Consider the following 14,254-nt stretch of genomic DNA (forward strand, 5'->3'; position numbering starts at 1 on the left):
AGAATTATGAAATCATATTGCTAGAATGTTGTTCTTTATACGTATCTAAAGTTTGTGTTTTATTTTTTGGCTTGTATGCTGTTGTTATTCTTTTATAATAGGTAGAAAGGGGTTTGTAAAATAACCAGCAGGAAAACTCTTCTATGGTAAAAATGAGAGATTTACCAGCCAACTGTGCTTATAGTGTTAAGTACCTCCAATCTTAACTATTCAAGCCAAACAAGGGAAGTTGTAACTATGGTCAGCACTAAATAATTTTAAATAAATAAATAATTTTATGATTGTACTAAAGTTTTTGTGTTTCTCTGGCGGCCCCAGAGATCCTTCTCTTTTTCTAAAACCAGAGAAACTTTTTTTTTTTTTTTTTTTTTTTTTTTTTTGCATGCCAAGAGGTTGAAACGTTTTATAAGACCCATTTTTGCATGATCTGCTCCGTCGCATTTTCTTCCTTCCTGTTATTTAAAGGTTTAATTTTTTTTAATTTTCCAGTTCTGTATGATCAATATTCTGTATCAAAATTATCATTGATAGATGAAATTTAACTAATTTCCCGTTTGCTAAATCACAGTTTTTATTTCTTTTGTTCAGTAACAGTCCAATTTTGAAGGATATCAGTACTGAGACAGTCTAATATTACGATTAATATAAGACCACTCACTAATGTCGGACTGCCACAGGTAAGTTTTAAGCCTACAAGAACAAAGGAATGACATCAAAACGAAGTTTTAAGGAGTGGTAAACGGTAAACTATGAAACTTAGTAATGGTGGTCGATTTGTTTCGATTTTTCCGTTTTGATTTTTCCGACTGAATGCTGCAATTATAACGATAACTATTAAACTCTGAATTTCAATATTTTATAACTTGCTAGCACAACAATTAATATAATTTCTGAGATTGTTATTTTTTCTTTGGTATTTTCTTTTCTTATTTGAGTATTTTAAGGAAAACCAAATATCCTGTATTATAAGACACCTGTTTTACATTTATTGTAATAAAAGAACTCATTTCAATGTAATTTTAACGGAGAATTTTATCTCTCATAAACAAACAGTAATATAATTATTACATAATTGTATTTTTATTACATGGGACCACCTCCAAGCCAATTACAGCTAAAAATGCATGAAAATTCAAATTCACCCAAACATTACTAGGAAAATTATCTTTTACAATGTATATTGTAAAAAAGCATTTTTTTTTATTTTCACACATACATGGACTTTTATTATTTTCCGATTTTAATAGTCGCAACCCAATGACTTTCGTTTCGCCTCTTCTCTCTTCAGGGACATCAACCATTGTTCCGGGTGAACCTGGAAGTTATTACATGTAGGAAAATTTGGGGGAATTTGGGGCATGTCCTTAATATCACCCTCCTGCATGACCAAGTTCATGCCTTGCGTTTGATGATGTCCGTAATGGCAGTGCATAAACCAAAAACCTAAAATAAATATATGCGTACAAAGAATCATATAGGTTAGCGTAAGGGTCTCATGTATGTTTCAAAAATTGCGAACGAACGTGTATATTTACCAGGATTATCAGCTTTTAGTCTTATTATGACGTAACCGTTTGCAGGAACAACGACTGTATCTCTAACAATGGGATTCACTAAGTTTAAGCCAGGGATATTTCCAGTATTCCACGTGGGATTCGTCCATGTTGCTCTTGTACAAGGCTCGTCTAAACATGTTATATCCGGATTTCGTGCAGTGGTATTTCCGGTAATGAAATCATATGGCGGGTATCCGATTTTAAGGACATGAAAATGATGCCCATGTAAATGAACTGGATGGGCAGCTTTAACATCACCTAAAAATGAACAGAGAAATATATTCTACGGGTTATCAAGTATAAGAATTCCTTGAATTAAAAACAAGATGTGTTTGTGAAACAATGATGTTCCCGTATGGCAGCACATGGCCAAGGTTAAAGCGTTTCAAATGTAAGTCAAACTCCAAGGTCAAGAGTTCAAAATTCTGATAGCCAGAAAGGTCTTGTCACAAGGGATACACATGTGAAATTTAATAGCGCTAGTGCCAACCATTCAGAAAATATATGGCTTAGAAGTTTTCAAAAAGTAGGTCATACTCCAAGGTCAATGTCATGATTTATAAAAAAAAAAATAACGGTACCAAAGGAAAGGCCTTGTTACAGGAAATGCATAATTGAAATATGAAAGCCCTAACAGCAACTATTCATAAATTATAGGCAAAGTAAAGATTTTTTTTTCAAATGTACGTCAAACTCCGAGGACACGGTCATGACGTCAAACATGTTGGAACACAAAGATAGGTCTTGTCAAAAGAAAAACACTTGTGATATATGAAAGTCCTGGCACCCACTGTTCAAAAGTAATTTTTTTTTCACAAGTTCAAGCATTTCAAACTTAAATGTAAAGGTAGAAAGGAAAAAAATGTTGGTACCGAAAAAAGGTCTGGACACATGAAATGTACCTGTCAAATAAAAAGGCCCTAACTCTAACCGTTGAAAAATTTTAGCCAAGGTTAGAGTTTGGTAATTTTTTGCAAACGCTTCGCAAACTCCAAAGTCAAGGTCAAAGGGTAAACAATTTTGGTACCCAAAGAAAGGCCATGTCACATGGAATACACCAGTGAAATATTAAGCCCTACCATCAACAGTTCAAAACTTATGGCCAAGGTTAAAGTTTTTCAAAAGTAGGTCAAACTTCAAAGTCAAGATAAAAAAAAATCAAAAATGCTGGTACCGGAAGAAAGGTCATGCCATGAGGAATAAACATGCTTAATATGAATGCCATAGTATCAACCATTCAAAAGTTTTGGTCAAGTTAAAGTTTTGAGGACAAAGAGACAAACAGACGGACAGACCAAAATTAATATTCCCGAATCTTCGTTTACAGGCCTTGGGTATAATTTTTTTTTCAACATTCTAAATTTTCTTACTAAAAGAGAAAAGGACGAAATCGATTATATTTCCTAATCCGAGTTTCAGCATATGTGTGCATCTACAACCCTTTGCATTACAAGTGTCAGGTCCACAAGGAACAATAGCTTCTGGACCTGGGTAGGTCTGAAATGAAGAATAATGGCGTTACCCATTAAAATTATGACTATCAAATATAACTGTGATTATTTGAAACTGTTATAAAAGATGTGTGGATATTTTGCATTTTGGTAGTTTTACCTGTAGTGCGGAAGTTGGCATGCGAAATTTAATGTTATTAATAACTGGTCTTCCCTCTGAAACAGAGTACAAACCTTTTACAAGCAAGAGGGGTGCAACACAAATTAATACTCAAGGAAATTATCACTTTTACAAAACATAAGGATTTGAAATATCAATCAAGTTTTAAGCTTGTAAATATCTACAGACATTGCAGAAAGCTTTGCTGTTTATAAAAGCGAAAACTGCCTCAGTCCATTTTATGCCGTATAAATTGGGTAGCTATTTTAAATTCATTCCTTATATAAACTTACCTAAGAGAAAGAAATTAAGGAAAAACAACTGTTTGGTAACTCCTGGCCCAACACGCGGGACTGGATTTTTCTTAAGGACCAAAGGAGTTGGCTTAAGACTTGTAACCGGTACACTTATTGTGTGTTGGTTTACTGGGTAAACTCTTAGAGAAAAAAAAATAGATACAGATCATCGATTTCTATATACAGGTTATTTTCGCCCCGTGATAGTTTCACCTTTTTACACCTGTAAACGTTTTTTGTATTGTTTTAAATTCACCCAGACAGACTTATGATGAAAAGAAAAACTCAGTTTTCTTTGATTTCGCCCAATTTCAAAATCATATATTTTGCCGAGGGCAAAAGGGGAAAAACTATCCTGTATACAGTATGTATCGTTCTAATCAGTTGTAATGGAAGGTCCTCTTTAAAAAAACTTCATAAAATTCTAGAATAAGTACATATATTGTTCATGTACAGATATAATATCATATCGACTTCGTAAACCATCATTTGACTGGTATTTTTTGTCTGAACCATAATTATGATAATCTGTTGTTTCTTTGCAAGAATAAATAATAGGAGCAAGAAAAACATCTTACCCATAAACTTGATTAAGTACAACACACGGCATAAAATTTGTACATTGTCTTGGACGGATCATTGGAGGAAGATACTTATCAATACCAACATAATTTAGGACTCCGTACGTACGTTGTCTGTTGGTTAACTCTTCCTGAAATAGAGTTAAGTTTAAACTATCCAAATCCAAATCGTACGCTTTAAGGACCCTCTATACACTGATGAAAAATGTTTTTTGGACTTTGAGAAAATTATTTAGCATAAATGAGGATATTTTGAAATTAACTAACTCATTTTTAATATAGAGAGCGTGCCTTTTTTATTCAGGAAAAATCTTCAAAGACAATGAAGCAATAGAAAAGAAAAATTGCCTTCACTTACTCAAATGGATAAAATACATGCAAATAAAGTTTTCAAATACTCTATATTGGTCTAATATAATGTTTAGAATACTTGTATTTATTTCATATTATGTGATTTAGTTCAGATTACAATTTATTCTATTTGTATGTCAAATGGTAGGTCAGTCTAATTACACAAAAGTACCCTAAAAATTGAGTGCAGTGTAGAGAGGGTCCTTAAGGTTAAATTTGAGGAAAACTGTTTTCTACAAATGAATGTATTTTACAGCTATCATAACTCTTTCGAATATAAAACTTATATTGGAGAACATCGACACACCAAACGTGTGACATACAAATCGTTGTTACATATAATGTAAGGTAATAATTGAAGAACATCATACATTTTCCAAAACAGCCTAAGCATACATTATTAAGGTCTTCCGTTTCCAACGGAAGACCTTCTACTGATTGTAATGATTAAGATTATTCTTATTAAGGTCTTCCGTTTCCAACGGAAGACCTTCTACTGATTGTGACGATTAAGATTATTCTTATTATTCTTTTTTTTTTTTCCTAGACGCCAACTTTGACGCTTCATATCTTCCTCATTTTTAAACAGATTTTGTTCAAATTTTCAGAGCTTTTCGACTTTACAAAACACTGTCAGAAAACCATAATACAATTCGGAAATTACCTTCTGTTCACGAGTTATTCCCCTTTGATTGAATTTTGCATGCCTCCGATTTCCAGACAAAGGCTCAGAAATGGTTATAATTGGAGCATAAAACCCTTTGAAATTGAAAAGAGGAAGCATTGAAGTTGTGCACATCGGTTTTTGTTTTTTGATTTTTGCATTTAAAATGGCGCTAGAGAGGGGTCAAAAGTTAGAACGCGGAAAACAGCAAAAAATTTGACATATTTTCCTTTATATCTTGAAAACTAGAAATATTTTGTTAAGACATGTAGAACAAAAGTTGTGCATAATTGCAAGGGCTTTCATATTATACTATTTAAAAGGGGCTGGCCCCTATGATTAGGGATCTTGGGCCCTTAAAAGTTTTTGCTTTATAACTCAAAAACGGTAAATATTTCGATCTGGATCTTGGGAACAAAATTCTTCTTTTACACCTTTTTGATCTAATGAAAATGTTGTTTTGTTCGAGTATACCATGGGTATTGCGTAATACGTATTGAAAGCAGGCCAGGTAAACAGGTAACGTTTTTCATTCGGCAAGGAAATCAGACCTCTTCATGTGTATAACTTAAACAGACTTGCTATCAATAATATACCCTGCGGTATTTAATGTTAATTTTCTTTTTAATGAGGTTTAAAACGTGGTTTATGGTTCACTATTAAATTATTTATTACAACTAGTCTTTCTTTTCTTCTTTTTTTAAATTAGATTAATAGTGTTCAAAAGCGGAGAATATTAAATCTATCTTTCTACGTTTATTATTACAACAAACTTTGTAAGTGATTTTAAACTGTATGCATTGAATAATTCACGATCATTAGCTGTATGCATATTACGGTCTCCATGTTCAGCTCGATGTTTAGTTATGTAACCCAACGCGCGAATCCCACGCCTTTGATCGAGGTCACCAGTGTACTAGCCACCTGTGGCCATAAACAAAGCTAGTATTTGTGATCGTGTATGATGTCAATTTTGTACAAAGAGCTATTAATTAATGGAAAGTTATGTTTTTGATTATATAGAATCAGTAAGATTACTTTACCGATCTTTTATATCTTAATTCCAAACACTGGTGCATAAAAATCATTTTGAATTTTAATCGCTGTTTTTGTCTGTTCACGCAACAATACATTTAAAAAAAGTATTGCTCTATCCCGTGTTGTTGTATTTTAATTCATCTGCAATTGTAATTGAATGGGGGCTTGGGTAAATAATTGTAATTACTACGCATGCTACGCACATATTATTTTTACCATCACTCTTGTGAATGTCCATTTATTATTTATAGAATTAAATAAACATTAACATAAATAAAAACTCCTTCAAATATACATGTACTATAATTCAAGTCTTTGTAATATAGCAAACAGTTTCACCCATCTCTGCCGCTTTGTGTCTTTAAGTGTTGTAGTCCAGTCCTCGTTTACATACACGTGGCCACAGAGAGCCACGGGCACCTCGATGTTGAACAAATTATTTTTTCTACTTAACTTGTTACTGTATGCGAACAAAATGATAAACGTGTAATTATTTATAGGTTCCCATTATAAATATTTCACACTCCTAAATCCACCAATGAGCATTCAACCGCATGAATATGAATGAGATATTTTATGAATGAACACATAGTAAATTCCAGAGGACTGTAATTCACTATGCTTAATAGATGAAAATGATGATGAAGATAATGAAATGATGATTAGTGATTAGGTCATTAAATATTCAATCATACATATAATATTTATTAGAATAATAATTTATTCACCCTGTGACAATAAAAAAAAAATGAATTTACAATTTTACATTTTTGCAGATGCTGTAATTTAAACTCCTCATTATTGGGGGGGAGGGGGGGTCAGATAATTAACTAACACTTTTTTTTTAATTTTTGGAGCTGTTATAACCTCCCTTTTTTTAAATTTGGGGGAGGGGGTTGAGATTTAAAAAATGGAGGGGTGTTACATTATTGCAGCTTGCCTTCTGCCTACATGTATATATTTGAATGTTTTCTCCACAAATTTTGATATTCATTAAACATAATGGTATGTATAAAACGATAAAAAAAATTTTAAAGTGTCATAAAAATTGTCATTTTCTTATTGTGTTTTATGTATAAAAAAACACCAAGGAATAAAAGTTTTTCCCAAATATCTTAAGGGTTGGGTGGGTAGGGCATGCATCGAAGTTACAGAAAAGTGCATTTCAAGGCCTTTAAAACATAAAAAAAAAATCATTTAAAATTTGCTAAAACCTTGATTTTACTAAAATATTTGAGCTAATTCAATTTTTCACAATCAACATTGCTGGTCTTTACTTTTCATATTTCAACCTTGTTTTTTTTTTTCTTCCTACGGTCTTTAAAAAACAACAACAACATAATTTTCATTAATTACTTGTGTTTGTTTATTCTAAGGGAATAAACCATATCGTTATTTTTTCATGTTTGTTTCATTGCAGAATAAACCACATATTCCTGAAATATCCATTGTTAATTTATCACAAAAACTATATAACTATCTTCATCAGTGAATTATATTTTTTATGTTTGTTTATTTCTAGTGGAATATAAATCATATTTTCATGCCAAGTGATAATATCTATGAGGAATGGAAGCCATGTATTCGAGGCTCGACATTGTGGAATTTGCAACACTTGTAATATCATTTAAACAGAGAATGCATCTCTGTAAATACATATAACATTTTGTATTTAATTCTTTAATTTATCAGATTATAAAATCAAAATTTACTGATCAAATTTATCTTTGACATTGTGCTTCTTTTTAGCCTTTTGTAATCTCAGTCTAGTTTATCTTCTATCCCCTTTACCCTGTAAACATGGTAAATACCGGGTCTGCGTGCATTCAAGCGAGAAATTCACACCTGACATGCACTAAATAAACAAAGGGACTTAATTTGTATGCATTAGATAAACAAGACCTTTCATGCGACCAAATTTTATTCGGTGTGTATGTATCAGAGAGCGTATTTTGCGATCTTTACTTGGGCTATTTATTCATTTATTTTTAAAAATGGCTGTACAAAAAGGGCATGACGCCTTACAAAAAGAACACTGCGCCACATGAAAATGGCATGCCTCAAGGAAAAAAAATACTTCTATGTCTCAGTGTAGAATGAAAACTGGCAGATAATAATTGAGAGATACCGCGATTCGAAGATTGCAGCCATGGCCGGAACCAAACTTACAGTAAAATCCGGAACCAATATTATGATTTTAAGGTTCCGGCCGGAACGCAAAGTATCCGGAACGTAAATTATGCGACACCGGCGCGCCGGGCGCACGCCCCCCCCCCTTTCCGTTCCGTTTTCGAATTTTTTGTATGTAGAACTTATATGTCCATTATCCTTAAATCAAGGAAAAAACATCTCTTATTTGTAAGAATTTGTCAACTTCTGGGGGCTTCGCCCCTGGATCCCCACCAGGGCTTTGTTATAGACCCTCTGGGGGCTTCATTGCAGCCCCCCGACCCCTCCCCTGCCTTCTACTTTGCCCCCCCCCGTTATGAAATTCCTGGATCTGCCACTGCAAGGGGCGTAATAAACAAGAATAATATAACTTTGAAGGGATGTGATCATCGGTATTGGTACTTTTACCTATGATATATACACAAAGACCTCTAGATCTACACGACAGAAATAAAGCTTGAGCGGTAGCTCTGCTTTAAAACATGTATCTACTTTTCGGTACAATCATAGAAAATTATAAGTATTTAGCAAATCCTTGCTACAAAGTACAAACACCATAATATTAAACTTGACATGTAACTAAAATTATTCCATCAATAATCCACGAACATACATTGAAAGGATTATAAATATCTGTAGAAATTAAAAAGCAATTTGAAATTTAAAAAAAAAAAAACTGTCGGCGAGTTTCTTATTGCTGCTATTGCGTTGAACATGCCATTTGATTGACAATCTCTCTACATATGTAATATAGAATTTTTTGTATTATTTTCATTCTTTATCTTAATAATTAAATATTACTGATTATTTCTATTTTTATCATTATTTTGTACTACACGTATGTGTTTGTGGTTTAAGTGCAAAGTTAGGCTGTAGATTATAAAACTATAACATATGCCAGGACAGACATTTCTACATGTTACTTTTCAAGGACATAGCATCGTTTTTGAAAAGGGGGGGGGGGCATCCAGAGAAAAAAATTAACTTACCTGAAAAGACTTCACAAGCAAAACCAAAATAGGAAAATAGCCCAGAATCCTATTTCCTGGCGGAAAGGGGTGGGGACAACGGGACAATACTGCAACAAAAAGTGGGGGCCAACGGGACTTTCAATGAACATTACTAAAGTAAAAAATTAGGTCTGAAAAAAGGGGGAGGCTGATGCTACGTGCCTGCTCTTATAGCTCATGCTTTATTTGATCTGCAATATCATAAGTTTACTTGATTGAATATCTCGGAGTCTCTCTTATCCTTTCTACAGCCTTTTAGTTTGACCAACTATGCAAAATTTAGCCTTTTGAACAGTTGGCGTTAGGGCTTTCATACTTCACATCCGAAATTCTTTGTGACAAGACCTTTTCTTTGGAATAAATATTTTTGACCTTGTGACGTTCACCTTGGAGTTTGACCCACTTTTTTAAAAATCTAACCTTGGCAATACCTTTTGAACGGTTGGGACTAGTGTTTTCACATTCACAGGTGTATTCCTTGTGAAAACGCTGTTCATTGGATATCAACAATTTTTACTATTTGACCTTGACCTTGGAGTTTGACGTACTTTAAAAAAAATTAAAAGTTTTGACTTTTCACCTTTGACCTTAGAGTTTGACCTACCTTTGAAACATTTTAATCTCATTCATAACTTTTCAACGCTTGATGTTAGGGTTTTCGTATTTTTACATGTGTGTTTCGTGTGACAAGACCCTCCCTTGAGTACCGACAGTTTTGACTTTTGTCCTTGATCTTGGGGTTTGACCTACATTTGAAAAAAAAACCTTGACCTTTGTCATAACTTTTGAATAATTAATGCTAGGGCTTTCATATTTCAATGTCTATTTCTTATGACAAGGCATTCCTTTGGACACCGTTAATCTATCCTTGACCTTAACATTTGACTTGAGTATAAAAAAAAATTAACCTTTGCCATGCTTTTCAATAGTTAGTCTTATAGCGGTTTCATATTTCACAGTTATATTCACTGAGACGAGATCTTTCTTTGGGTAACATAATTTCTTATCTCTTGACTTTGACCTTGGAGTTGGATACGGATTTGAGAAACTTAAACCTTTGCCATAAGCTGCAATACCGGGGCATCAGTGTTTCACAAACACGTCTTGTTCAATATCCAAACTGGACAAAAACATTCACAATGAATCTTTAAATCATTGTGTGGAACCTGATAAATTATTTGACTCGATCTATGGTCTGAAAGAACATGGCTAACCTTATCCAGTCAATAACTCACAGATTGGGATTCCAGTGTGTGTTATGGTCTTGATGAAAGGTCATTTGGATGAGTTTGGATGAGAAGCTTTAAATTCGTTACCGTCTTTTTCTAGTGAAACATTGTTGGTATCATGCAGAGTGTGACATGGCCTAAACTCAAGTTCAAGGTCACTAAGGATAAGATATTTTGACTGGATGTATGGACTGTATGAACATGAGTGAATTTGAGAAGTTAGTAATACACAGATGGGGTTTGCTCATAACCAGAGTGTGTCATGGCTTTCGCAAGGTCATTTGGACAAGTTCAAGGTCACATGCATTCCTTTATCGTCTTTATACTACAGAGTGAAACATTGTTAGTTGATACCTCTTACAAGATTGCTTATAACCTTATGATATGGCATGACCTTGACTCAAGGTAACTTCTTCCTGCCTGCAGCTCCAACGGAAGACCTACTCGTTGCTTTGCAACGAGCTCGGCTCTAGTTATTCTTTTTTTTTTTTTTCCTAGACGCCAACTTTGAACCTTCATATTTTCCTCATTTCTGAACGGATTTTGTTAAAATTTTCAGAGCTTTTAGACTTTACAAAACACTTTCAGAATACTGTAATACAATTCGGAAATTACCTTCTGTTCACGAGTTATTCCCCTTTGATTGAAATTTTTATGCCTCTGGTTTCCAGACAAAGGCTCGGAAACTGTAATAATTGGAGCACAATACCATTTGAAATTGAAAAGAAGAAGCATTGAAGTTGTGCACATCGGTTTTTCTTTCTTGATTTTTGCATTAAAAATGGCGCTAGAGAGGGGTCAGAAGTTAGAACGCGAAAAAGAGCAAAAATTTTGACATATTTTCCTTTATATCTTTAAAACTAAAAATAATTTGTTAAAACATGTAGAATAAAAGTTGTGCATAATTCCAAGAGCTTTCATTTGATATCATTTAAAAGGGGCTGGCCCCTAAAATTAGGGATCTAGAGCCCTTGAAAGTTTTCGCTTTATAACTCAAAAACGGTAAATATTTCGATATGGATTTAGGAATTAAAGTTGCTCTTTAACACCTTATTGATCTCATAAAAATGTTGTTTTGTTCGAGTATTGCGTAATATGTCGTAATATGTAGGTAAAAAGCAGGTCCCGTAAACAGGTAAGCGTTTTCATTCGGCAAGTAAATCAGAACTCTTCATGTGTATAACTTAAACAAACTTGCTATAAATAATATACCCTACTGTATTTAATGTTAATTTTCTTCTAAATAAGGTTTTAAACGTGTTCTGTGGTTCACTCATAAATTATTTTTTACAACTTTCTTTTCTTTTTTAATTTAGTTTTAAAGGGAACAACGTCTTCAAATAAAGGAAGGAATTAAATGTATCTATATAACTATGTAAGTAATATTAAACTCTAAGCTTCGAATAATTAATGATCATTAACTGTACGCATTTTACGTTCTCCATGTTCACCTAGATGTTTTTTGTTATGTAACACAATCCGCGATCCCACGTTGCCGAGGTCACCATCGACCAGCCACCTGCGGTCATAAACCATGTAAACAAAACAAATATCTGTGAAGACTGTGATCACGTTTTAAATCCATCGTGTAGAAACAACGACTAATGAAACATTGTGGTTTGTTTGTTTGGTTTTTTTTTTAATCTTTAACAGTTTAAGATAACTTAATCTCATCTTTGATTTAATCTTAAATTCAAACACTAGTGCATAAAATCATTTCGAATTTTAATCGCTTTTACCGGCCTGTTCACTGTCGACACAGCAATACGATTTTTTTAAAGTAAAAACAAAACAAACAATTTATTTCTCTGTCCCGTGTAATTGCATCTTTGATTTAATCTTAATTTCAAACACTAGTGCATAAAATCATTTCGAATCTTAATCGCTTTTACCGGCCTGTTCACTGTCGACACAGCAATACGATTTAAAAAAAAACAAACAAAACAAACAATTTATTTCTCTGTCCCGTGTAATTGTATTCTATTTCAATTGTAATTGAAAAGGTGCTAAGGCAAATAATTGCAATTAGTGATGGAAGTATTAAGTATTAATACTTGTGTAAAGTATAATTTTTACTATCAGTCTCTTAATTGTTTCTTCATTAAATTTTTCATTAAATATTAAACTATATACATCAAATAAAACTTTTAAACATACAATAATTCACGCCTTCTTACAGCACAGTTTACATTCTGCTCTGTCGCCTTGTAACCCAGTCTTCGTGCACACGTGGCCGCAGAGAGTCGGGGTCATATCGGTGTTAAAATACATTGTGTACTCATAGCGATTAATGGAAAATTGGGTTTGAAATCATTTCGAATCTTACATATTATTTTATTTTACTCTATCTCACGCTTATTTTTATCAATCCTTACCGCCCGTGCATTTATTAATTTCAAGTTTTACACATTTTAATTGCCGACTTAACCATTAAGTTTGCAACAATTTATTTTTCTGTCTCGTGTTTTAAACTGCATGTACACATGCATGATAATTGTAAGTGGAGGTGACTTTTTCAATTCTCGGCATCCTCACAATGTCAAGGTATTGTGATTTCGGAACCTGAATTGACATTGTGAGGATGAATTCTCGGGAAAATCGAAAAGTTTTACGGATACATACATACATACATACATACATGCAAGTACAGAACATGCTCTTTTTATAAGCACGATCATGAATTCGAATGTACAAGTGTACATGTATATGCAAGAGCGCCCCAAATGTACGCATATCGAGTGTTTAAAATACAGAGAAATACAAAATCCCCGGTCTCTGTTTTACATTATCTTTGCAACAAAATATTGGTTAATCTGAAATCAATTTTATTGATCTATAGCTTATTTTGAAGTAAATTATTGGTCCACTGAATTGATAATGAGTTGTTTTTATAACGGGTACATTTAGAGTATTCCGATTCACTTTTTACATTTTGACTGTAAACGATTTTATTAACAAGTTTATTAATGGTTGGTTGGTATTAAAGGAAAGCCAATTCAATGAAAAATCAAATCTACAGTACACGGCGAGTCTATCTACGATACAGCGGCCTTGACAGGGGTTATATTTACATCACCTTTTTAGTGTATTGCAGGTCACTTCCGGGTATTTCGAATCACCAGGTAAATGGCTAAAAACAGTCAGATAACAACATTATGATTAATGAATTAGTTGGTATTGTTTACCAAAAGAAAAGAATTATTTTCTTGTTGAATGTTGTTGTTTTTTATATTAAGTTATTAAAGCCCCCCCTCCCTCCCTTCTGTAGACACACTATAAAACAGCGTTCTCAGAGGCGGATTATGCAGAAAAGCAAATACCAACAGAATATTACTTTCTGAAATTACCTGATTGTAAATTGTTGTCCTGTAAATATAATCATGATAATTATGTAATTTTTTTTACCTTTATGATTTTTTTAATGCAAATAATTAACATTGAACAGTCATAATTCTACGAGTAGGCTACCAAATAATGATATAATGATGATAAAAAAAATTGTGAAAAGGAATTAAACCAACTCATGTTTAGATTTCATGATTATCAAGAATGATGTATATCACTGCATACGTGTACTCGTACATATCACCATTGATCAACACTGATCAAGTGTATACCGGGACCCGGGATAGTCTTATTATAGCTCTTGCTTTGTCAAATCGTTACTTTCATACCCTTTGCATTTAAGAAAAACAATGTTATAAAAAAAAATAATAATCTGACATATAACAAGTATACATGTAGCGTGT

General features: G+C 33.1%; 1 protein-coding gene across 1 annotated transcript in view; it reads right to left on the reverse strand.

Moving 5' to 3' along the window:
- Positions 1–988: 988 nt before the first annotated feature.
- LOC133176083 (uncharacterized) overlaps positions 989–14,254 on the reverse strand; it is a 35,622-nt gene continuing 22,356 nt past the window's right edge. The window contains exons 9-14 of the mRNA XM_061311255.1: positions 4,042–4,175; positions 3,461–3,603; positions 3,168–3,223; positions 2,927–3,053; positions 1,536–1,814; positions 989–1,443 (exon numbers count right to left, since the gene is read on the reverse strand). Of these exons, the coding sequence (XP_061167239.1) occupies positions 1,241–1,443; positions 1,536–1,814; positions 2,927–3,053; positions 3,168–3,223; positions 3,461–3,603; positions 4,042–4,175 (942 nt within the window). The 3' untranslated portion in view covers positions 989–1,240. The remainder of the gene's footprint in view (positions 1,444–1,535; positions 1,815–2,926; positions 3,054–3,167; positions 3,224–3,460; positions 3,604–4,041; positions 4,176–14,254) is intronic.

This window comes from Saccostrea echinata, unplaced genomic scaffold (genome assembly GCF_033153115.1).
Source record: "Saccostrea echinata isolate AGI-Se365-2 ecotype Australia unplaced genomic scaffold, CSIRO_AGI_Sech_v1 ptg000065l, whole genome shotgun sequence".
NCBI lineage: Eukaryota > Metazoa > Mollusca > Bivalvia > Ostreida > Ostreidae > Saccostrea > Saccostrea echinata.